Genomic DNA, 26,475 nt, shown 5'->3' with positions numbered 1-26,475 from the left:
AGCTGGCAAGGTAGACACAAAGAGAGAGAGTAGAAGGAGGGAGCAGGCTGTCTCATTAGGGGGAGAGCAATTGGGAGTATGTAGCAAGGTATATATGAGCTTTTGTGTGAGAGACTGACTTGGTTTGTAAACTTTCACTTAAAGCACAGAAAAATTAAAAAAAAAAAAAAAAAAAAAGACCAGACTTACTGGCCTGACAGAGACTGGAGAAACCCCAAGAGTATGGCCTCCAGACACTCTTTTAGCTCAGTAATGAAGTCACTACTGAGGTTCACCCTTCAGCCAAAGGTTAGACAGGCCCATAAAACAAAAAGAGACTAAAGGAGTACACCAGCCCACAGGCAAAGACTAGAAGGCAGGAGGGGAAGGAAAGCTGGTATAGGGAACCTAAGGTTGAGAAGGGAGCATTGACATGTCATTGGGTTGGCAACCAATGTCATAAAACAATATGTGTACCAACTGTTTAATGAGAAGCTAGTTTGCTCTGTAAACTTTCATCTAAAAAAAAGAGGGCAAACGACTGGAATGGACAGTTCACCAAAGACGATATTCAAATGGCCAACAAGCATGTGAAAAGATACTCTACATCATTAGCCACGGGGAGGTGCGTGTCAAAACCAGTGAATTACCATAGCTGTGGGCACGGCTGCACAAGAAAAAGAATGTAGTCAATGTCATTGAACTCTACATGCTGAAATTGTTGAGAAGGCGTATGTTCCATTATATTTTCACCACAATCAATTTTCAAAAAAAATACAGTGAGATACCTCTTCACACCTATTAGCCAGTGGCCATGAAGTCAGCTCCGATTCACGGCAACCCCATGTGTGTCAGAGTAGAACTGTTCTCCGTATGGTTTTCAATGGCTGATTTTTTGGAAGTCGATCACCAGGCCTTTCGTCCAAGGTGCCTCTGGGTGGACGCAAACCTCTAACCTTTCAGTCAGCAGCCAACCACGTTCACCATGTGCATCCCCCAGGGACTCCTCTCACCTATTAAACCAAAAAAATCCAAACCTGTTGCCGTTGAGTCAATTCCGACTTAACAGCAACCCTACAGGACAGAATAGAACTGCACCTACTGGACTGGCTAAAATCAAAAGAATGGCCAATCCTAAGTGTAGATGAGGATACAGAGCAACCCGGATTCTCATTCCCTGGCGGTGAGGATGCCAAATGGTACAGCGACTCTTGAAAACAGTGGGGCCCGACCATCTGACAGGAGCCACACGACACAGAAACCTAGGGCTCAGGATCAGACAGGCCCGGTCAGTGCAGGGGTCTCAGAACAAAAGGACGCCCGCTCCAAGCACGAGGGCGAGTGCACGGTGAGATGAGGGCAATGAACAGTCTGGTGGGAGTGAGCTGGCATTCAGGAGCAGCAGGAGATGAGCCATGGGAGGAGAACCTGTTTGAATCGTACTGTCACCCTTGAGTACTGCACTCTTTTAAAGAATCACCCATACTAAGACCAAATGGACAACAGCTATTCTAAAGCACAGACGAGAAGGTTGTGGGGCAGGAAGTCTAAGTCAACGGCAGTGAAAGAACCAGGAGTAGCGACAATGCTGACACAATGTGAAGGATGTAACCAAGGTCACTGATCATTACGTCTAGAAATTGTGGAACCGAAGCGGGTATTGCTGTATTTTCACCAAAAATAAAATGAAATATATGTACATATACTTGAAAACAAGAAAACCCTTACATGTTTCAAGGGCAGGGGTGAGCCACGTGAGAGCTCTTAGAGCGGAGGAGAAATGAGAGGATGTGTTTCCCAAGCTCACCCCGCCTAGAGTGGGAAGGGTGAGAAGGGAAGCAAGCTTGGGGGAAGCTGGTCAGGGAGGCTGGATGTTCTAGGCAGGTGACCAGCATGGCCTGGATGACGATTTGCTCCTGAAGACAGAAGCGAGCCGAGGAGAAAACTGACGAGCCCTGGGGACTGGCTGGGGACGAGGGGCAGGGAGGGGTAGGTTTCAGCCTCTGCCCAGGTGGAGGGATGGCAGCTCCATCACTAAAGCGGGGGGCCCCAGCAGGTACGGCATAGGGGGTCATTCACGTAGTTGTGAGTAGGGGGCCAAGCTTGGGGGGGCCCTGGATCACCTGAGGGGACAGGTATCCGGGAGGCAGAGGGCTGCAGATGGGACTCAGGAGCTAGCAGCACTTGGAGCCGATTCACAGCAGAGAGGAGATAAGAGGGCCACCTGGGACAGGTCAGAGAGGAGAAGCCGCCCAGAGAGGCAGGTGAGCACCAGTGGGTGGTGTCCCAGAGGCTAAGGGGAAAGTGAGCGTGAAGGAAGGGGTGGGCAGCAGCGTCCCGTTCAGCTGGTCAAGCTAGGAAGTGAAGAGCTTCCGCTGGCTGCAATGAAACAGGGGTCACTTGTGGCCATGGACGCGGCACTTCTGCCGGATGGTGTGCAGGGCAGACCCACCCTGTTTTGGGTTCAGGAGCATGAGGGAAGGAGGAAATGGGGCAGACAGCAAGTGCATTCGGCCCTTAAGACAACAATGAAAGGTCATCTCTGGCAGGGGAGATCATGGGGGATTTTCACTTTCTCTAGGAGTCCCTGGGTGGTGCAAACAGTGAGTGCACTCGGCTACTTACCAAAAGGTTGGTGGTTTGAGTCTACCCAGAAAGAAAGGCCTGGTGATCTACCTCTGAAAAATCAGCCATTGAAAATCACTGGAATCCCAGCCCTGGGCATCCACCTCCAGCCTGCCCTCGGCTGCTCTTTCCACGCAGACTAAACACACACTGTGCCCTCTGTATGTTGCTGCTGGTGCTGGCTGCCGTTGAGTCGGCCCTGACACATGGCGACACCGCACACCACGGAATGAAATGCTGTCTGGTCCTGAGCCATCCCCATGATCGGGGGCAGGTCGAACAGGTGTGATCCATAGGGTTTTCACTGGCTGATTTTTGGAAGTGGGTCGCCAGGCCATTCGTCCTGGTCTATCTCAATCTGGAAGTTCCGCTGAAACCTGTTCAGCATCCTAGCAACATACACGCCTCCAATGGCAGAAGGGAGGTGGCTGCCACGAGGTGCACTGGCTGGGAATGGTAGAATTCTCACCTCCCTTGCCCCCTTTGCTCACTACCTCAAGAATGAACTCTCCTTACCTACAGCTGACGAGGGAGTCATGGCTAAAAACCCCGTGCAACTCTGTTTACATCAGGGTAGAAAATTCTCAGCAGACCCATGAATGAAGTCCCCATTTCAAACAGCATTCCAAACTGGCACATTCATAAAAAGTTGGTTTTGCAATTAACCAACACTCATTTTTCTAGATTGTCTGCTCTTTACAAAACTTTTAGAAGCATTTGGACAACGTCTGCAGAACACAACACATAAAATAACACTGTCCCTGTCATCTGTCATGTTGTTGGGTGCCATAGAGTCGATTCCAACTCATAGCGACTCCATGTGACAGAGCAGAACCGCCCCACAGGGTTTTCTAGGCTGTAATCTTTACAGGCGCAGATCGCCCGGTCTTTCTTCCACAGGGCCATCGGGTGAGTTTGAACCGTCCACCTTTCAGTTAGTGCTTAACCACTGCACCATCAGGGCTCCTTCGTTCTTGTTATCTAGATGTGAGTAAAAACCAGAATTCATGAGCAGCTCTCACTCCAGGTGATAGCTGGCTGGGACATTTGAACCATGGACGTGTGTCTGCACACACACAACGGCACACTGTGCTGGTTCAAATCCCAGCTCCGCCAGTCACCTTGTGACCCTGACTGACTGACTAAGTACCCCGGCGCTCCTTTGTCCATAAATCAGGGAGGTAACCTTCCCGCAGGGCTTGTTCTGAGACTAAATCAGGACCCGCTGAGCACAGTGCCAGGTGCCTGGCACACACCACAGTGGACTGCAGAACATTCTGGGCTGGGCCGCACCTCCTGGCTTCTCTCGGTGCGGGGCCCTCTGAAGCTCTGCGGGCAAAAAGACCACCAGGAGCAGCAGATTCCCAGTGAACTGGGACACAGCGCGCAGGGACACGAGATTACAGAGATCCTGAAAACGGGCTCGCAGCCAGATGGCCCCTGAAGGAGCGGATGGACAAGTACACCGCAGGGACGTGACTCTTTTCCTTTCAACGGAAAACCTGGGCACCTGCCAACAGGGTTCAAATGAAAACACATGCTGGAATTCCAAAAACCTGACACACTTAAAAAGGGAGAAACGTACTGTATGAAAATCATACCTCAAGGAGCCCAGGTGGCACAGCACTAACTGAAAGGTCGGCAGCTCGAACCCACCAAGCGGTTCTGTAGGAGAAAGGTGTGGCAATCTGTTCCCAAAAAGATTACAGCCTAGAAAACCCTATGGGGCAGTTCTATTCTGTCACCTGGGGTCCCTATGAGTCAGGATTGACTGGACAGCATCCGACAACAAGGGGGCAGGACATAGTGGGTTGAATCTCCAGGAACTCGGGGCGGGAACAAGCCTGAAGTCTGGACTCAGGAGAGGACTTCGAGGTACAGCAGACGGGGTGGATTGATATGATGGCTTCTGCCACAGGGGGCCCAGACCTGCTCAGTCGTCTGCATTCTGTAACACCTGGGGGCTGCCTACCTGTGACCAGCCTGAGGGTTCCCCACACTGAGCAAGGGCAAGGACCAGGGGTGAACCAACAGCACCAACATGCTCTGCCCCATCCTGCCTCTAAACCTGCATTCAGCCATGTCAGCCCTCAACTCATGGCAACCCCATGCACAACCCAGGAAACACGGCCCAGTCCTGTGTCATGCCTATGATCGGTTGCAGATAGGACCACTGTGATCCATGCAGTTTTCATGAGCCAATTTTCCAAAGTCAATTGCCAAGCCTTTCTTCCTAGTCCATCTTAGTCTGGAAGCTCTGCTGAAACTTGTTCAGCATCATAGCAACACGCAAGCCTACACTGACAGCCAGGTGGTGGCCATGCATGAGGTGCACTGACTAGGAATTAAACCTGGGTTTCCTGCACGTAAAGAGAGAGCTCTACTACTGAGCCACCAGGGAGGGCCCGAACCCCATGTGCTGCCGCATGAGGAGACGTATAAGCCCATTTCCAAGGCACTACTTTCCCTCCACAGGCTCCCAGCAGCCTCTGGCAGGTAGCTGGAACATGACGTCCATGAACATGATGATAACCCAACCCCCGGGGTCCTCCCTGGAATGCAACCCTCACACGGACCAAACGACAGGACAAAAGGCAGCAGAGAAGCAGCCCCTTCCTGCTGACCGGGGCTCTCACCTGGCCGGCTCCCACCCGAGCTGCAGTGAACCAAGTCATGCTCTCAAATGACTCAGAGAACAACTCGACCACACTGGGCTGAGCATCTGGCTCGGTCCTGGCGTGGTCACTGACACCCCCAGGTGGCAGGGTCCCCATCTGAAGAGCAATGGTCTGGAGGGCTCGGAGGTATCGGGGCCTGGCTGCAGCCTCAAAAACAGAAACAAAAGGGCGCTCCGCCCTGGGGAACCACAGGCCCCAACCCTGCAGGCTTGGCAGGCCCCTGGCTGTGGGCATGACCCATCCCACAGGCCTGGCAGGCCCCTGGCTTTGGGCAGGCCCCAACCCTGCAGGCTTGGCAGGCCCCTAGCTGTGGGCATGACCCATCCCACGGGCCTGGCAGGCCCCTGGCAACGAGCAGTTCCGTGGGTGGGAGAGAAAGGAGCAGGGGTTCAGGCTGGGGCTCCAGCAGTGGACTTGGCAGGCCAGTTGCTGGTGGTGTGACAGTGAAGCCTGGGGGGGGCCGCTGTTTCCCTAGCCCCAAATGCCCAGCACCACCCCATTCTCCAGAGACCAGGGCCTTCTGCCTGGACACACAGACACTGAGTGGTGTCTTGCCATCCAGCTCACAGGGCCTGGGGGCAAAAAACAGCATGCACAGAGCCATGGAGGCCACCACTGGGCAGGGCCCACCTCACGGGAGCCCTCCACCTGGCAGAGAAGAAGCGGAGCCCAAGTATCACCAGCTCTCTGAGACCAGCGAGGATCCCCTGAGCTGGGAAAAGAGCTCTGGACTCCAGGCCAGCCTTCGTGGTACTGTCCCACAGCTGGGGTAAGCCAGGGCCTCTGGGCATATGATGGGGAAGGGGCCTGGGGCAGACACTGGGGGAGGGCCTGGGCAGATGCTGGGGGAGGGACCTCGGGGCAGATGCCGGGGAGGATCAGCAGTGCCTACCGGGCTGCAGACTCCAGGCAGCTCCCAGGAGAGGAAGGCCTCAGGGAGCAAAGCTTCATTGGCCCACAGAACCCCAACTGTCCTGAACCTCAGGGGAGCCACACTGTGTTCTGTGGCCCACGGAACCCCAACTGTCCTGAACCTTGGGGTAGGGGCTGCACTGTGTTCTGTGGCCACCCAGCCACCACAAGACACCTGCTTACACTGGGCAGCAGAGGGCTTTGCATAGAAGAGTGCACGTAGCAAACCCATGAGGGGGCTGTTGTTATTACTCCCTCCCCACACACCTGCCAGAGGGACTCAGAGAGGCTGGACAGACTCCATGGGACTCGGAGAGGCCTGACACAGACCCACTAGAGGGACTCGGAGGCCAGACACAGACCCCACAGGACTCGTAGAGGTCTGACACAGACCCACCACGGGTCTAGAAGAGACCCACCACCATGATACTAGGAGAGACCCACCATGGGATTAGGAGAGACCTGCCATGGAACTAGGAATGACCCACCATGGGACTAGGAGAGACCCACCATGGGATTAGGAGAGACCTGCCATGGGACTAGGAGAGACCCACCACGGGACTCACCCCAGCAGGGATGAGCCCAGATGGCTCTGCACCAGCCCTTCTGCCCCTGAGCCCATACCCCCACCTGTCAAGAGACCACCCCGGCCTTGTCACCCCTGGCCAGGACACTGCCCCCTGCTTGCTCTGGGCACCAGCCATGCAGGGGTGCGGCACAGAGAGGGCTGCTCCCCGCATCTCCCCCCGCCCTGCAGCAGAGACACGGGCCCTAGGAGACATGCGCGGCTCTCTCCTCAGCAGGGGAAGGTCACCCAACCACTTGGGCTCCAACTCCACAGCAGCCTCACAGGACAGTCTCCTGTGATAGGGAGCCCCAGAGACCAGCACCCAAGATCCTGCTTTCCCAGAGACCCAGCACCAGAGATCCCGCTGTGCCGGGGCCCCCAGAGAACCAGCATCCAAGATCCTGCTGTGCCAGGGCTACAGAAGTGCCACTCAGTACCCTGTGGGCCTCCTATCTGAGCACTGTTCCCAGAGGTTGTTAGCCCTGGGCAGTTCGTGGAACAAGGTGACTCCCACCACATGTCTTCAGCATGGCCAGTTGTAAACAAGGGACTCCGTAACTGAGTGGTGAGCACTCCCAGGCCCCGCACAGGGACCTCCTTCCGGAAAGTCAACTAGAGCTGCCGCCACACCAGGCAAGCTGTGTGCAGGGAATGGTGTCCGTCAGGGCCAGGCCTCTTTGAGCCGAAATGTCACCGTTGGCCCCCTGAGGAAGCCTTCAAGAAGCAGCAGAAGCTAGCTGCTGGGGAAGGTGCTATTTTTAATCATCAGAATTAAAATAAAAATGATCTATGCCCACTGTAAATGTTTAGAAAATACAGATAGAAAAAAATAAAATAAAAATTACCTGTAATTCTACCACCCAAATCACCTTTGGTAACATTTTTTGCATATAATTCCTTTTTTTCTATAAATAACACCAAAATTACCAAACTCATTGCTGTCAAGTCCAACTCATAGCAACCCTACAGGACAGAGCAGCACTACCCTACAGAGCTTCCAAGGCTGTAATCTGTCTCCCATCCAGCGGCTTGTGGGTTCAAACTGCTGACCTCTCGGTTAGTAGCCAAATGCTTAATCACTGTACCACCGGGGCTCCTTCTATAAACAATAAAAACAAACAAACCAAACTCACTGCCATAAAGTCAATTCCAGCTCATAACAACCCTATAGGACAGAGTGGAACTGTCCCACATGGTTTCCGAGGAGCGGCCGGTAGATTCGAACTGCTGACCTTTTGGTTAGCAGCCAAGCTCTTTAGCCACTACGCCACTGGAGCACCTCTATAAATAACAACAAACATATGTCATTGTTACTGGTAGTTCCGGTTCAGTCGATTCCAGCTCACAGCAACCCCATGTGTGCAGAGCAGAACTGCCCCATAGACTTCTCAAGGCTGTGACTTATAGGAGGCAGATCCCCAGGCCTGTCTTCCAAGGCACCTCTAGGTTCAAACCGCCAACCTTCCAGCTAGTAGTCAAGCACTTAACCGTTTGCACCACCCCAAAAAAACTAAACCAAACCCGTTGCCATCGAGTCAATTCCGACTCATAGAGACCCTATAGGACACAGCAGAACTGCCCCATAGGGTTTCCACAGAGCGGCTGGAGAGTTCGAACAGCTGACCTTTTGGTTGGCGCCTGAGCTCTTAACTACTGTGCACCAGGGCTCCTTGCAGCACCCAAGGACTCTTAAAAAGACATGTGACCTGCTCTTTCTCATTTAGCATTACAGGCTTTTCCCCAGGCCATCAAATATCCCACTCAGAAGAGGCACCAGAGATTTCTCTACAATCCCCCACTGGGGGACAATGAAACTTCACCATCCCAAGTGACGCCGCGACTGGGCCTCAGGGACGGCCCATGGCCCAGCCCTGTCATGGCGTCCGATGTCCCTTGGGGACCACGCACATCCTTCATGGCTCTGTTTTTGTTTTTGTTAGCTGCAGTCAAATCAATTCTGACTCATTGCAACCCCGTGTGACAGAGCAGAACTGCCCCACAGGGTTCTCTAGGCAGTCATCTTTACAGGAGCAGATTGCCAGGCCTTGCCCCCATGGAGCCCCTGGGGGGTTCCAACCACTGACCTTTGGTCAGTGGGCGAGCACTTAACTGTTGTGCCACCAGGACTCCACAAGAAAAGCCAAATCTATCTGCACTTCCACCTCCTGCTACCAGAGCACCCCTCCCACCATGAGAGAGGAAGGCCACCAGTTCATGTGCCATGGCTCAGGCTCTGCCATGGTTGCTCACTAGGGCTCAGGGCACGTCTCCTGGTGCTTGTGGGCCAGGTGCAGCTCGAGGGAGGGGCCTGCCCCCGTATGTCTCCACCAGGGCGAGTGTCCTCACTGCCACCAAAGGTCCTACCTTGTTTTTGAAGTACACCTCGATGGGCATGATGAAGCCAGCGTAACCCGACTCCTCCACTTTATACGGGGGCTCCTTGCACACTAAAAAGAAAAAGAAAACGCATCCATCAGCTTCCTGCCCTATCACAGGCTGGGTCAGGCCCCTGGTCACCTCCCCACTGCAGCCTGTTGGCCTCTCAGGAGGCTGGGCTCTCCACGGGGTGTGGGATGCCACAGGGAAGGGGGCACAGAGACAAGGAGGAACAGAGCCGCGGAAGTGGGGCGCAGAGGGGGAGATCAGGATGCTGTTGGCCTCTGTCGCCTGGGGACTGGCTCCTGAGGCCAAGGAGGATGCAAAGGCCAGAAATGCAGCGACATTCACGGGTTGCACAGTCCAGCTGATCCAGGTCAGCAAGCGTGATAAGCAACGACGTGATCCTGTCTGTCTCCAGGATAGCATGCACCACCAAGTCACCCAAACCCAGCCGCCCCCTCGAACCTAGGACTGGCTCCGCTGGCTTTCTCCTCTCGGTTCTACCTCAGGGCCTGACAGAAACAATTACTGATGACTCTCCAGAACCTCAGTAACCCCAGAGACTCAAAACAAAACAAAAATGAAATATGAAATCAAAAACCCCGGCAAAGCGTAAGTATGATCATTTCCATAATCTCATCCACTGGAATAAACTTCCAATGTTTTGATATGTGTGCTGTTCATTATGCAAGTGATATGAAAATACTGTTTTCCCTTTCAAGAAAAAAAGTCAGAACACTCCCAATCGAGCCTCCCCCGCCTGCTGCCCCTCCCTCTCCAGAGGCAGCCACTAACAGGAGCCAGGAAAAACTTCTCCCGGGCTGGAAAAACCTTTCTGAACGTGCATTTGTACCCAGCAGGGTAATTCATAACTGGGCCGGGAATTCCTGGAAAATGGTTTACCAAACACAGTGAAACACAATTTTTTTTTTTTTTTTAACTAAAACATCATTAAGATTTTTCTCAAAAAAAAAAAAAAATTAGTTTTTGGTTCTCACGGATCCATGTCATAAACAAAAACCAGACCAGTTGCCGTCAGGTTGACCCTGACTCACGGCAACCCCAGATGTGTCAGAGTGCAACTGTGCTCCATAGGGTTTTCAGTGGCTGATTTTTAAAAAGTAGATTGCCAACGCCTTTCTTCCAAGGTGCCTCTGGGTGGACTGGAACCACCAACCTTTTGATCAGCAACTGAGTGCTTAACTGCTTGCACCGCTCAGGGACTCCATCGATCTCATGTGCCTATCCACACAACTATCCACACAAAATGGTAAGCAGGGCAAGCTGAGGGTGACCTTCCAGGGGCAGGGCTGGTGGGTCTGCCTTGCCCGCGACCCAGGCTGCACACCTCGAAGGAGGTGCAGGAACAGGGGGAGGAGGGAGGTAAGAGCCCCCTTGGCCCCATGCACCTTTACCGACACTCCTGCTGGCCTCGGATAAAGCCCCACCCTCCCTCCAGGTACCCTCAAGCCCCCCTGCCATCTCTCTCTGGGTCTAAGCCCACCACCCCCCCACTCTCTGCATGAGGTCCCAGTCTCTCTACTCCCTACCCCCACCCCCATCCCCGACACTAGAAGCTTCTGGAGGGCAGGACCTCGCATGCAACTAGACCCGCTGTGGCACAGAGTCCCAGAGCCATCCCATAGCCAGCAATCTGAGCACGTCACCTGACATCTGGATCTGCACAAATCTTTGTTGCGGGGTGTCACTGAGTTGACTCCAACTCAGAGGAGAACTGCCCCCATAGAGTTCTCTAGACTGTCATCTTTATGGGAATGGACGGCCAGGTCTTTCTCCTGCAAAGTCGCTGGATGAGTTTGAACCATCAACCTTTCGGTGAGCAGCTGAGTGCTTAACCATTGCACCTCCAGGGCTCTATCTTTCCAAATCTACATGGCACAGCTCATCATGCCGTCCTGACCAGATGACAAACCCCGTCAGGGAAGGACCCTTGCCCTGGCTTGCTCACTCTCTCCCCAAAGGCCTGTCACATGACTGATAATGTCTGTCCTTGCAGAAACGGTGAAGAGGGACGACGCCCTCTGGACACAGGAGCACGGGCTTGCGGCCCAGTACGCACACCAAGCGCATAGACACTTCTGCCTGCTGTCCCGCCAGCACCCACAGAAACCCAGCCAATCAAACACGGCCAGCAATAAAGCCACTACAGTGAAGATGGGACAGGGCAAGGGGAAAGCCCCCAAATTCCTGCCAGGCAGAACGTGGGTGAGAGCGCACTGTTACAGAAACAGGAAGCGCAGCTGTGGCAGCCGCAATCCGCCAGGGGTGCTGCAGAGCAGGTGAGAGCCTACTGGGGCCACAAGGCAGCAAGGCCTGGCACAGAGTCCGCGGGCTCACAAAGATGGGGAGTGCCTGCTGACGGTGGGTCACTGCTGCTGTCAGTGGCCATCGAGATGACTTCAACTCCCGGTGACCCGAGGCATGTGAGAGTAGAACTGTGCCCCACGGGGTTTTTAAGATGGTGGCCTTTTGGAAGGAGATCACCAGGCCAGTCTTCCCACCAACCTTTCAGCTAGCAGACGAGAGCCCGGCTGTTGGCACCACCCAGGGACTCCTCTAATGGTGGGCATGGCGTTTCTTTTTGGAGTAATAAAAATGTCCCGGAATTAGACAGTGGCGATGGTAGCGCAGCTTTGTGTGTACTAAAGAACACTGAAGTGCACTCTTTTAAAGGGGGAGTGTGATGTGAATTATATCTAGCGGTTATAGTTGTCTCTCAGTATCCACAGGGGACTGGTTCCAGGACCCCCCACGAACACCAAAATCCGCAGGTGCTCAAGTCCCTTATATAAAACGCCAGAGTTTTGTTTTTTTTTTTACACAGCACAGGCATGAACAGGGTTTCACTTTGAAGCAAACAGTGATGGTTGGGCCAAGGTAGGGTGGAAGCTGAGGTGCGGAATCAAAGCAGGCATTTTTAGGGGCAGCCACATCTGTGCCCCCTGCCGCAGGCTGCCCTCCGAGCCAGGGGTCCTCAGGTAGGAGGCCCTGGGTGGCTTTAGATGCTGCATATGCACAGCGCAAAGTGCTAGGTCCTGGACCCGAGACCTCTGCCTCTGTCAGTCAGGCCAAGGAGCACCTGAGCCTAGGTTCACAACCCCATTCCTGGTGTCCTCATTTATCCACACTATGTCGAGTGCAGCTGCCTCCTTCTGCCTTCACAGCCACACACCGTTCCTGTGGCCAGAGCCCGTCTTGCCTTGGGCTACCCTTCACGCTGTCCCAGGCCTTTGAGCCCTTTTTGTTTTTCTGGATATTTTCCATCCGCAGTTGGTTGAATCCAGGAATGTGGAACCTACTGATATGGAGGGCCAACTGTTTTTAAAAAATAAAAAAATAAACAAGGCCAAACCGAAAGGCTGTACTTAGAAGAGCAGCCCTGGGAAGAGACAGCTTCCCCTGGCCCCAGGAGCTCGGACGGCTCACGTCTCCCTCTGGGTCACAATCCAGACAGTTCCATGTCGTGAGAGAAGAGCCAACTGTTGTGGAAGCTGAAGCTTTCAGTATGAAGACTGGTCCCGCAGGGTAAAACAAACACACCAAACCCGCTGCCGGCAAGTCAATTCGGACTCACGGTGACCCCACGTGTTAAGAGCAGAATCTTTACGGAAGCAGATCGCCAGGCCTTTTCTCCACAGAGGCTCTGGGAGGGTCTGAACTGCCAACCTTTAGGCCCCTCCCCAGAAGCTCTCCTCATTTAGGAATGTGGGGGGTCCACCTTCCTTAACAGAAGCCTGCTGGTCAACAAAACCGACCACACTCCAACAAAGGACTCAATAAGAACTCCCACCTGGAGGAAAGATCCCAAAGAAACAATTTGGAGACCCCAAAAGAACTTGGGTGGGGTAGGGACTCCAGAATGGCCTTGGATTCGAGGAGATACACCCATCAAATAAAAGCAAGGTATTTTAAAAAAGGAAACTCAGAGAATGTGCGGCTAGTTGCCTCCACGAACAAATGCCTCCTTTACCATGAGTCCTGAAGTACTGGATGGTGGCTGGCTATCGTTACTGAACGTTTTGATCAGATTCTATAGACAAATCCTGCGGAAAAGGGAGAAAGATGCAGATGAAAATTTCAAATTCTCATGGAATCCAGACTTTCTGGACCCAATGAGACCCGATGAATCCTGAAGCTACTGCCCAGAGATAACCTTTAAACCTTAAACCAAAACGTCTCCTGAAATCTTCTTTAAAAGAAACAATAGTTTAGCTTAATTAGTAAACAATGTCTGCCTGACGCATCATGCTCTTTTAAAATCTATATGGCATCATATTGACAATGGCAACTAGAAAAGACAGACAGGAACCTTAGGGGGTAGTGAGTCTACGTTACTTGCGGAGGAACAATTCAGGAAAGCTGAGTGGGAATGGTTACACAACTCGAAGAATGTAATCAGTGCCACTGAATTGTACACGCAGGCCATTGAATTGGTGTATGTCCTATTGTATATACTTTCAATAACAAAAGAATAAGTTATTTAAGAAAAGGAAAAATTATAGAATAAGAGTTCTTAGATAGTACAAACATAGCACTTAATTATTTTTTAATTTCATAAACTAGAAAATAGAGGAAATTCCCCAGAATACGCAGCAAAAAGACACATTTCTTAAAAAGATGAGCCACAAACAATCAATTTAGCAGGGCAAATGAACACTAAGAGCAGCTTAAGTTTATAAAGCACCTACTGTGTGCCAAGCACTGTTCTCAGCAATTTATGCACATTGACTCACTAAATCTTTACAACAACCTTAGGTGGCAGATACAGTTTTACAGAGGAAAAGATTTAGGAAAGAAAAGTCACAAGCATCCCAGAAAGAGAATGTAAATACCTAGATGGAAGGAAATTGTCCAAAAAGAAAAAAAGAAAGAAAAAAACTTCCAGAGCTAAAATGAAGGACACCAAGTAATTTGAGAAGCTGGATCTTATGAAGAATGGGGCATCAGGATTGGAGGAAGACTCTTTAACAACCTGCAGTACGCAGGTGGCACAACCTTGTTTGCTGAAAGTGAAGAGGACTTGAAGCACTTACTGATGAAAATCAAAGACCGCAGCCTGCGGTATGGATTATACCTCAACATACAGAAAACAAAAATCCTCACAACTGGACCAGTGAGCAACATCATGATAAACGGAGAAAAGACTGAAGTTGTAAAGGGTTACACTTTGCTTGGATTCACAATCAACACCCACGGAAGCAGCAGTTCAGAATCCAATGATGCACTGCACTGGGCAAATCTGCCGCAAAGGACCTCTTTAAAGTGTTCAAAGGCAAAGATATACCTTAAACACTAAGGAGCGCCTGACCCAAGCCATGGTATTTTCAATCACTTCATATGCATGTGAAAGTGGACAACGAATAAGGAAAACAAAAGAAGGATTGATATCTTTGAATTACGGAGTTAGTGAAGAACACTGAATGTACCACAGGCTGCCAAAAGAACAAACAAATCTGTCTTGGGAGAAGTACGGCCAGAATGCTCATTAGAGGCAAGGATAGCAAGACTACGTCTCACATACTTTGGACATGTTCACAGGAGGGACCAGTCCCTGGAGCAAAACATCATGCTTGGTAAAACAGAGGGTCAGCGAAAAATAGGAAGACCCTCAATGAGATGGACTGACTCAGTGGCTGTAACAATGGGCTCACAAGCGTAACAATGATCACGAGGACGGCACAAGACCAGGCAGTGTTTCGTTCTGTTGTCCACAGGGTAACCATGAGTCAGAACTGACTCGACGGCACCTAACGACAACATCAGATGTCCAACACAATGAGCAAAAAAAAAAGCTCCCAAAAAACAATGTTATAAAAAACATCCTAAATGTTTCTAAAGGAAAAAATAGGTCATCTGCGATAGAATGAGAACCCAACAGCATCAGACTTTTCAGAAGACAATGACACAATACTTTCAAAGCCCTAACCCAAAAAACCCATTGCTGTCGAATCAATTCTGACTCATAGCGACCCTATACAACAGAGTAGAACTGCCCCGTAGGGTTTCCAAGGAGCACCTGGTGGATCTGAGTACTGAGAGGGATTCTCAAGCTAGAATATTATAGCCAAACTATCATCCAAGTGTGAGAGCAGAATAATGGGGTTTTCCAAAATGCAAGATTCAAAGAGTTTATTTCCCACACACTTTTCTCAGGAAATGTCTTACATGATTAATTGCTTGAACAATTACCCCAGTAAAACCAGAAAATAACTTGAAACACAGGGTAATAAATAAATTTCCCCAGGAGGACAGTAAAGTCCACGATGGTGGCTGAAGAGTCGGCCTCGAGGAGACGGTCCGAGAGAAGGAAGGAAAGGAGCAGACAGAAGCAGAATGAAACTTCTGGGAAAATAAGGAGCCCCACAGAAGAAATGCAGTGACTGAGAGTATGGGAAAAGGGAAAGCACGATGAAGGCGTACGATGCACGGGGAGAAAAGGCAGAAGCAAAAGGGTATTCGAAAGTTACAGCCCAAACATGAAGGAAACTAAAACAGGGCAGAATTTTAACCAGAATGAGAAAAGAACCCACCTGACCTTGACCCCACAGCAGTCTCCTTTGAGTGGCCCAGGGTCCTGACTGGCTAGAGGGAAAAGAAACTCTGGTGTCCCAACCTCCCTGACAGCACATGTCCTTGTTAGCTGTCGTCTAGTCAGCTCTGACTCACGGCAGCCCCACACCTAACAGAACAAAATGCTGTCCAGTCCTGCACCATCCCCGTGATTGGCTGCAGGCGGTTGTGATCCACAGGATTTTAGCTGGCTGATTTTTGGAGGTAGATCTCCAGGCCTTTCTTCCTAGTCCATCTCAGTCTGGAAGCTCCACTGAAACCTGTTCAGCATCCTAGCAACACGCAGGCCTCCAGTGACAGACGGGTGGCGGCTGCGCATGAGGTGCACTGGCCAGGAACGGAACCTGGGTCTCCGGCATGGGAGGAAACATTCCACCACTGAACCACCACAGTGGTGGTGAACGCTCAGAGCCAAGAAAGTCAATGCTGTTTACTGGTTCCCAACATTCAGAGTCAGTCTGCAATCGGGGAGCAGAAGTCTGGGTTCCAGTTCAACAACATAACAAGGTCAAGTGCAGTTCTCAAGGAGGGGAGGCAAAAGTTCAGGGAAAGATGGGGCGCTGATGTCCTTACCTTCCCATGTGGAGACACCAACAGAGTCGGCATGGCGTAAGAACCTCAACAGTCATTCAACAAATATTTAATAAGCACCTACTGTATCCTTGGGGCCCTAGTAGCGCAGTGGTTAACCAAAAGGTTGGTAGTTAGGATTCACCAGCCTTGGAAACCCTATGGGGCAGTTCTGTCCTATAGGGTCGCTATGAGTCAGAATCAACTTGATGGCAATGGTTAAGCACTCAGCTGCCAGCCCAAAGGACGGCGGTTCGAACCTGCCCAGCAGCTCCGTGGGAAAAAGGCTTGGCGATCTGCTCCCATAAAGATTACAACCTAGGAAACCCTATGGGGCAGTTCTATTCTGTCACATGGAGTCACTATGATTCAAAATCGACTTGACGGCACCCAACAATGACTGTATCCTTACCTGGGCAGAGAGAGAGAGAAAGTGTGTGTGTGTGTGTGTGTGTGTGTGTGTGTAAGGTTAAATGTGATAAAAAGCAAGACAGAGATACGTTAAGACGGAGCTAAGGAGAAAAATGAACTGGGAAATGGGCTAAGGAGCACGTGGCTGTGCGGGTGTGCTGAGAGAAGAAACTGCACTTGAGACCACCATCTGATGGCCAGAAAAGGACATCCCACAGAGATGACAGGACTGCCATGGAAGACCTCAGGTCCCAGGACAAACAGGCTCACCCGTTTTGGTGTGCCAGTGCTGCTGTCACACAAACACCACAAGTAGGTGACTTCAGAGAAGAGAAATTTATCGTCTCGCAGTTCAGGAGGCTCAAAGCCCAAACCAAGGACTCAGAGAGTAGATTCCTTCCTTGCCTGTGGCCCCGGGCATTCCCTGTAGATTCTCAGGTCAACTGTCTTCCCAGGTTGTATGCATCTGTGCCTGACGGGCTCTGCTTGTAACTCAGAAGTGATGAGATTTAGAACACACCTTCTCCAGGGTGTGATCAAATTAACATAACAAAGAGGATCCTGTTTCCAAACCGGACTACAGGCATGTTGTCTCTATTAGGCGACAGTCGACTCACAGTAGCCCCAGGCAACAGAGTAACTAGCCCCATAGGGTTCTTTAAGGAATAGTCTTTATGGAAGCAGATCGCCAGGTCTTTCTCCCTCGGAGCTGCTGGGTGGGTTCAAACCACAGGTATAGGGGTTAGGGTTTCAACACAAATTGCAGTGGAGAGAAAATAACCTAATTCATAACCACCACATTATTCAAAATTACAATGACTAGCAAAGCAGAAACAATCAACTATAAAACGTTCAGAGAAGACGGGAACAAGGGTAGTCTGTGGTAAAGCCTTATCTTTTATGCTGGTAAAAGTTAATAGATACTGTTAAAATCGGAAAAATCAAGAAGACACACGTAGAAGCAGCTCAGCTGATGTTCAAGAAGTACGCAGAGCAGAATGCAAAGTGGTTACAAAGACTGCCCCTGGGGAGAGCACCTGCTGACAAGACAAAAAACAGCTTCATATCACACACGTGACTATTCTATGTTATAAAAAAACCAAAACCCACTGCCATCAAGTCAATTCCCACTCACAGCAACCCTATAGGACAGAGTAGAGCTGCCCCATAGGGTTTCCTAGGCTGTAATCTTTACGGGAGCAGACAGTCACAGCTTCCTCCCGCTGAACCGCTGCTGAGTTCTAATCACTGACCTTTCCGTCAGGAGCCGAATGCTTAACCACCGGGCCACCAGGGCTCCTCCTGATTTGTTATAACAGGTCTGTATTTGATAAAGGAGTCCCTGGGTGGTGCATACAACGAACACGCTTGGCTGATAACCGAAAGGTTGCACTTAGAGGCATCTCGAAGAAAACCCTAGGGACCTACTTCCAAAAATCAGCCATCGAAAACCCTATGGAGTACAGTTCCACTCTGACGGATGGGGTGCCCCCATGAGAGACAAAATGCCGGTTAAGTACACGAGGTCTACTTCAGAGGCTGCAATTCTGAAAGGAATCTACTCACTCTTACAGCCCAATTCACTTGCACTGACAACTGGCTAGATGCCACCCAGCAAAGTTGTTTTACTCAACAAGTAGCCAAGGAACGAAGGGACATCTGCCACCTGATATATTTGATGCAGCTGCTGTCTGTGTGTGCTCCGGTCTTCAAATTAAACGCTGCCCACAAGCTTACAGTCCGAGAGTAAGCCTCGCCCCTTGCCCCATTTTTCAGGAATTCGTGCCTGGAGGTTCTGCTGCATCTACGTGGCCTGAAGCAGGTCAGTGACCACTCTGGATCTCAGCCTCCACGTCTGCCCACAAGGATGCCGGGAAGACCCACGTCACAGGTACACACGCATAGCAAAAGGCACACGGCACACCGCTTGGGGCTGATGGAAGCAGACACTGTTGACACTGCCTCTGGTAGCTGCTCTGTGACTGACGGGCTGGGGAGCACTCCTCTGGTAGCTGCTCTGTGACTGATGTGCTGGGCAGCACTCTGGTGTCTGCTCTGTGACCGACATGCTGGGGAGCACTCCTCTGGTGTCTGCTCTGTGACTGACATGCTGGGGAGCACTCCTCTGGTGTCTGCTCTGTGACTGACATGCTGGGGAGCACTCCTCTGGTGTCTGCTCTGTGACTGACACGCTGGGGAGCACTCCTCTGGTGTCTGCTCTGTGACTGAGGTACTGGGGAGCACTCCTCTGATAGCCGCTCTGTGACTGAGGTACTGGGGAGCACTCCTCTGGAGTCTCCTCTGTGACTGATGTACTGGGGAGCACTCCTCTGGTAGCCGCTCTGTGACTGACGTGCTGGGGAGTGAACATGAAATAAACAGTGCCATCCCAGGTCCAGCTGGTGCTTCATGAACAGGTGAGAGGACAGGTGAGGTAGATGGAAAAGGAGAGCCTCCACGGAAGAGAAAGCCAAGAAGGCCCCGCAGAGAAGAGGGGGGCACAGAGCAGGAGTCGGGACCACTCTGCTCCACTGGGCTCGCAAGCCAACACCACAGACAACACCAAACAGACGTGTGTGGCTGTGCTCCAAGAAGGAGTCCCAGGTGGCGTAAACAGTTAAATGCTGGGCTATTAACTGAAAGGTTGGAAGTTCAAACCCACCCAAAAGCACCTCAGAAGAAAGACCCGGTGATCTACCTCCATAAAGATTACAGCCAGGAAAACCCTACGGGGCAGTTCTACTCTCATGTGGGGTCACCATGAGTACAAATCAATTCAACGGCACCTAACAACAACATGCTCCAATAAGGAGTCCCTGGGTGGCGTAAACAGTTAAGCACTGTACTACTAACTGAAAAGTTAATGGCTCGAACCTACCCAGAGGTGCCGAGAAGGAAAGGCCTGGCAATCTGCTCCCAAAAGGGCACAGCCACAAAAACCTTATGGAGCACAGTTCTATGATGAAACACACAGGGTCACCATGAGTTGGAATCAACTCGGTGACAACTGGTTTTGGTGCTCAATAAAAACACGCAGCAGGCATTTGTGGCCCACGGTCCAGAGTTTGTTGACCCCTGCTTTTAAGCACAGCCAGCTTACTGGGCCCTCTGAGCCTGCCTGCACATCTTTACAGACGCAGAAACTGAAAAGGGTTACTAGGGTTTGGAGATAATGAAATGAGATTCTGCAAAGGAAAAGTGCTTAGCAGTAAGTCCTCAATGAATGGCTTTCCTTCCTATTGTTGCTGCCCTTGGGGCAGTCCCCGACTCAGGGCAGCCCCGTGCACAACAGAACCCGCCCTGCGCCATCCCCATGATCGGCTGCACACTGGACGGCTGTGACGCACAGGGTTTTCAATGACTGCTTTTCAGAAGCTGATCGCCAGGCCTTTCTTCCTACTCCGTCTTAGTCTGGAAGCTCCACTGAAACCTGTTCACCATCACGACAACAGGCAAGCCTCCACTGGCAGACAGGCGGGGGCTGTGCAGAGGTGCACTGGCTGGGAATCCAGCCCGGGTCTCTCATGTGGAAGGCGGGCATTCTTCCACTGAGTCATCACCGCCCTCCCTTGTTAGTAGTAAGTGCTTTATAAATATCTGCCATTCTCAGGAACCATATCTGCTATCTCTGAGAGGTTTAGAAAGGGAGGAAAGAAAAGGGGAGAAGGTGAAGACTCATTTAAGGAGAAATGAGGGGTTTTGAAGCCAAAATTAATCTCGAGCTGACTTCACTACTTCTGACACATACATCATTTCCCCCTGTAAACTGTCAGCCACTTGCACGCACAGGGCCGAGCACCCAGGGGATCCCTGTTCGTGTTACTGCTTCGGCCTGAGGCCATCCACTTGCTCATGGCCACCTGAGCCACTGTACCACCAAGCGCAGGGTCCCCCCTACCCTGAGGCACTCTGCTAGCGGGAAGTCCCTCACTCCTTTATCTACGTGTTCACTGGAGAAACATTCACTGTGCCAGGCCCTGTGCTTACACTGTAGATACGAAGGTGAGCACCCCTGACAGTCCGCCCCCACGGGACTCACAGAACAGCCACCAACCTCGTCCCCAAGGTCCCCGCCCAGGTCCCACCCAACATGCCTCTTCCTCCTGATCCCTGTAAAGCCAAATGAATTCCCATCCCCTGTCCCATCAGAATGCATCCTCCATGGCGCAGGACCACCACGCCACAGGCAGTCACAGCATCTGCTCAACACGTGAGGGAGGCCCTTCTGCTGAGTGAAGGCCATGGGGTGGGGGGGTGACATGAGAGGCGGTGAGGTGAGGGACAGTGAGCCCCCCCGTGTGGCCCTGAGCACCCTGAATCCTGAAACCAGTGTCTCTAATCACTGTGGGCCCCATGAGCCATTTCCTGATTACTCATCTGCGGGTTCTAAGTCACTCGTCCCACTCACCAGCTAAAGGGAACTGGCTATGAGCTCCGTGCTTCTCAGAGTTTAAATAATGATGCGATAAGCGGTCACTGTGTCCTTTCAGTTTTTCCTACGACTAGCTCAACAGCTGAGGGAGAACGCGGCTTCTGATGCTCCAAGTGGAGGAGGAAGGGGAAGGGCCATTTAGACAGCAGGAGAGGCCACCTCCTTGCTAAGCAACGTCTACCAGGCCCATCAAGAGAGCACCTGGGACAAGGGGTGCAGCCGAGCGGGCCCGGGTGGCGGGGCTGGGGCCACTCACCGCGTTTGGGCTTGGGGAAGCTGTCATGGAGCCGGAAGACCACCTTCTCCACGAAGTGCTGGATCTCACACTGCTCGGGGCCACGGACAAACACCATCCAGTCATGGGTGAAGCCCTCCGTGGTGGGCTTCTTCCGCAGTTGGGCGCGATGTCCCAGCTCTAACTTGACCTGGACAGTGCACTGCAGGAGAGAGAGGTGGGACAGGGTCAGGGTGGAGCTGCAGGCTGGCCCACCCACCTCCCGTAAAGCACACTCACTCCATACTGGCCCCGTTAAATACAGAGACTCTTGCTTGAGTGGTACCTCCAAATCCACAGGAAGAACGCTAACGGCTCCCAGGGTGTTCACAGTACACCCCGCCTGTGTTGTTGGGTCCTGTCAAGTTGATTCTGACTCTTAGTGACCCTGTGTAACACAGTAAAACTGCCCCACAGGGTTTCCTAGGCTGTAGTCTTTATAGGAGCAGATTGCCAAGACTTCCTCCCATGGGGCCAGTGGGTGGGTTTGAACTGCCAACCTTTCAGTTAACAGCTGACCACTTAACCACTGTGCCACCAGGGCTCTTCAGGCCTGTGCCAAGTGCTGTCTTCACGTGATCTCCACCAAGCCCACGAGAGGCCCCACATGGCCCACACCCATCATCTCCAGTCCCCCCTTCACTCTCCCTGTTCGGACCACCTGCTCTCCGTGCTGGTCCTCAGATAAGCCAAGCTCACCCCTGCGGTTCCCTCTGCCTGGGATGCCCTTCCCCAGACTTCCCTCTAGCTGGCTCCCCTTGGGCCTGAGGTCTCAGCTCAACGGCCACCTGCTCAGAGAAGCCTACCCTGACCACCCAATCTGAAAGTACCCCACCACCCTCTGTTACTCTTCATCTCATTAGGTGCTCTTCTCAGGATTTATCACTGTCAGAGATCACCCTGTTAACTGCCCATCTAAAGCAGTTGCTGCCAAGTGAACTCTGGCTCCTGGCGACTCCACGTGTGTCACAGTGGAGCTATGTTCAATAGCATTTTCAAGGGCTGATTTTTCAGAATCGGACCACCAGGCCTTTGTTCTGAGGAACCTCTGGGTGGAGCTGAAGCTCCAACTTTTTCAGTTAGCAGCCGCGTATGCTCCGTCACCACCACCCAGGGCCTCCAACTGCTCACCTACTCCCTTATTATGTAAACTCCTCGGGGGTCAGGACCTTGTCTGTAGCTGAAATCCTAGTGAGAATCTACAGGATACAACTGTGCTAACCACACTGCCATGACCTCATGTTACAGATGAGGAAACCGTGGCTCCAAGAGTGAACTGCTACACCACACACCACAGTCGCTCGGCGAGTAAGGAGTGGGGACCAGATGCCAGAGGGGTCCGGGTAACCCGAGGGCCCACTCCCTCAGCCACTCTGCCATCCCGCCACATACCCCCGATAAAAGCACGTTCATTCTGTTTCATCCTATGGAATTCTTCCTGGAGACAGTCATCTAAACCACCAGCAGAAAACACTGGCATTTGGTTTTCAAGGCAGAAGGTGGTTCCCAGTGAGGATGGAGAGGCAAGTCTGGTGTGGCTGGTGACCAGTCACAGGTGGGCCAGAGGCCTCAGGAGCCACGCACCCTCTGTGATGCACCAGACTGACACTCTCCCTGAAACATAAAGCGACTCGTGCCAACTCCAGTCCACCGAACACAGAGCCACACTGCTCAAAGGATTCTCAACACCTCGGGCCAAAGCCAGTGACAGGGAGCCCATCCTAAACATCCCCTCCGGAGTGGAGAAACCTCCCGGACCTCAAATAGACACAGTCCTTCTAGCTAGTATCAAGTACGACAATGTTACAAGAAGACACACACCAAGTGGACACTTGTTTCTAAGTGCCAAGATAACCAGGAACGGATTGGGACTCCCAGAGCTGAGCGCCCACTCGCACCGCTCCGCAGGCCCTTTCTGCTGGCCACCTCCCTGCCCCGCCCCATCGGAGAACTCTGAGTCAGTTCCTTCCCTCTCTCTTTCTTGCCAGCTGCCCTCGGGGACCATGTACATCTCTGTCACTGCCCCTCCAGGACCTGGCTCTTCTCTGGAATCCCACTGCCCTGGGTCGGACCTCACCACTTCCAGAGGCCTACAATGTCGTCTAAGTGGTCATCTTACTGTCCACCCTTCTCCCTGGGGCTCTCCACACACATAATACCAGGTATCACGAGGAAAGCCGGTCACGTGGGGCTGGCTGCCAGTGCACCCACCACGGTAAAGCTGTGAGTGCTCACCGCTCCCTTGGAAGAAAGTTCAAACTCCTCGGCACACTCCCCCCCCAAACCTGGGCATTTCCTCCCACCTGAGGCTCACACCTTCCCACTTTAACCCTCTCAGAGTCAGAAGTGTATCTTGCAGGCCATGTGTAGGTTTCACATATTGAGAGGACACACACACATACGCGGAAGCTATTACTACGTTGCTGATGTGCCTTAGAGACACAGGAGATACACACACCGTGTGCTGTTGTTGGTGCCACCCAGTCAGTTCCGACTCACACCACCCGTGTGACAGAGGAGAACCACCCACGGGGTTTCCTGGGCTGTCATCTTTACGGGAGCAGCTCGCCAGGGCTTTCTCCTGCAGAACCATTGCAGGGGTTTTAATCACCAACTTTGGTAAGCAGCCCGTTGCGCCATCGGGGCTCCTCACACACAGCCTATATCTGGCTAACGCAAATAGCTGGCGGTTGTCATCAGCTCTGACTCAGGGGACTCCTCTGTGTGTCAGAGCAGAAATGTGACCCACAGGGTTTCCAACAGCTGATTTTTCAGGAGATGGCCAGGCCTTTCTTCTGAGGAGCCTCTGGGTGGGCTGGAACCACTAACCTTTCTGTTAGCAGGAAGTGTGTTAACTGTTTACACCACCCCGAACCTGCTGCCATTGGGTCGATTTTGACTTATTGTGACCCTAGAGATTAGAGTAGAACTGCCCTACAGGGTTTCCAAGGCTGTAATCTTTATGGAAGCAGACTGGCACACCTTTCTCCTGCAGAACAGCTGGTATGTTCAAATCGCCGACCTTCCAGTTAACAGCCAGGCGCTTAACCACTGCACCACCAGCATTCCTTCTGCACCGCACAGGGACTCCTAAATCAAATGGCCAGCCGTCCCCCCGACACACGGGCAACGCTCACTCCTGCCTGCCTTCGTTTCTCCTACTCCTCACCTAGGATGCCCTGGACTCATCTCTCTGCTCCAAAATCCTACTCGTCCCTCAAGTCCCAGCTCAAAAGCTGCTTCCTCCAAAGCCCCTTCTGAGTTCCACGCTAGAAATGAGTTGTTTCCCTTGGATCTTGCGGAAGTGAGCGTCCAGCTCCACACGCCCATCTCCTGTGCCTCGCGCACCTGAGTTGTTCACTGCTGTCTCCCCCAAAGGCCCTGTGAAGTCTCTGCCAGCAGGGACCACAGCCTGTCCGTCCTTTCCGTCTCACTCGGAGCCACGGCCCTGAGGCCTCAGTGATCCTGGATTCACTACAGCTGAGCGCCTGCCCAGCAGCGATTCTGAGTCGGCTTTCCAGGATGGAAGGAGCAAACTGGCAGACGGAACAGGGTGGTTCCACGACCTCCACTGCCCCGAGACCAGGAGAACGGATGGTGCCAGCCTCCAGTACGGACCGTTTTGATCAAGGACCCATGGGAGGATCCTGATCAAAAAGAGAAAAACGTGGGAATAGAATTTCAAATTCTTACAGAAACTAGATTTACTGGACCCACTGGGACTGGGGAACCCCCAAATCTACTACCCTGAGATAATCTTTAGGCCTTGAACCGAACCTATCCCATGAAGTCATCTTTAAACTGAAGCACAGTCTAGCTCAACTAGTGAAGAAAGCTCTCCTGAAGCAGTGCGCTCTCTGGAAGAATTAGCCATAGGAGATGACGGTGACAACAGCAATGCTAGACCACAGGGGAGGAGGTCAGGGGACAGAGTCTGAGCCGCTGGTGGTGGAACAACTGGGGAGACAGCGGGAACGGCGACACACTGCGAGAAGCGTAACCAACATCAGTGAACGCACATCTAGGAAACGTGGAGTGGCTGCATGTCTGTTATATTTTCACCACAGATAAAATTCAGAAAAGAAAATAAGCAGCAGCTAAATGAGTTTAGAAATGATTGATAATATTTTTATTATAAAAAACAGAAGACGACTAGGGTGATTCCAAGGTGTGGAGGGGCCAGTGAGAGGGTTGGGGCTCTGGGTCCTTAGCAAGCCAGGTACAAGGGCTAGGAGAAAACATTCCCCTGGCACCAGACAACAGTCCCCTTGGGGTTCCACAGGAAAGAGAGCAGTGACGACCTAAGGACCGGGTACACTGAGGGAGGAGCGGGGATCTGATGGAGCGTTTAGATCTGACCCCGCAGAGATGACGCCCAGCTGTGAGTGGACGGGGGAGATGAGGAAACGGGATCTGAGTGAAAGCACTCCAGGGACCTGTTTACAGCCTGGAGTAATGGCAGAAAGGAGAAAAACACACAAGAGACCTGCTAGGAGGCGACTGAAGAGAGGGGCTGGAAAAGGAGGGTGCTGGAGCCTGAAGTGGGGGGACTGGTGGGACCCAAGTGAGGAGGCAAGAGGAAGAGACTTGAGTGAGTCCAGGGCCCAGGCTGCGGGGATGAGCACGAAGCACAGATGGCGGGAGGGGAGAGGCCTGGGCGAGATACACTGACAGAAACACGGAACGTTCCAGTGGAAAGAGCTCACCAAAGGCACCTCAGAGGAAAGGCCTGGCGATGAGGGGCCAAACGTCTGGACAAACGAGTACTGCTCAGAACCAACCGCATCACCTGAATAGCGCTGCACACAGACAATCTTCAACAGCGACAACAAAACCCAATCGGTATTTAAGTCCAGCTGCCATCGAGTGGCTTCTGACCGCTGACAGTTTTCAATGGCTGCGACCCTTTCGAAGCAGACTCCTAGGCCTGGCTTCTGAAGTGCCCCTGGGGGAACCTGAGCCTCAGCCCTTCGGTTAGTAGTCAAGTGCTTAACCATTTGCACCCCCTGGGGACTCCTGGACAATACTTACACTCTCCCTAATACGCTTCGGAACC

General features: G+C 52.2%; 1 protein-coding gene across 2 annotated transcripts in view; it reads right to left on the bottom strand.

Annotated features, from left to right (window-relative positions):
- The window catches only part of MLLT1 (MLLT1 super elongation complex subunit), a 78,830-nt gene that overhangs the window by 44,102 nt on the left and 8,253 nt on the right, over positions 1-26,475 (bottom strand). For both annotated transcript variants that reach the window (XM_049876575.1, XM_049876576.1), the window contains exons 2-3: positions 21,402-21,582; positions 9,127-9,209 (exon numbers count right to left, since the gene is read on the bottom strand). In XM_049876575.1, the coding sequence (XP_049732532.1) occupies positions 9,127-9,209; positions 21,402-21,582 (264 nt within the window). The remainder of the gene's footprint in view (positions 1-9,126; positions 9,210-21,401; positions 21,583-26,475) is intronic.

The sequence above is a fragment of the Elephas maximus genome, chromosome 3 (assembly GCF_024166365.1).
Source record: "Elephas maximus indicus isolate mEleMax1 chromosome 3, mEleMax1 primary haplotype, whole genome shotgun sequence".
Taxonomy (NCBI): domain Eukaryota; kingdom Metazoa; phylum Chordata; class Mammalia; order Proboscidea; family Elephantidae; genus Elephas; species Elephas maximus.
This window is presented reverse-complemented; position numbering and strand designations above follow the sequence as displayed.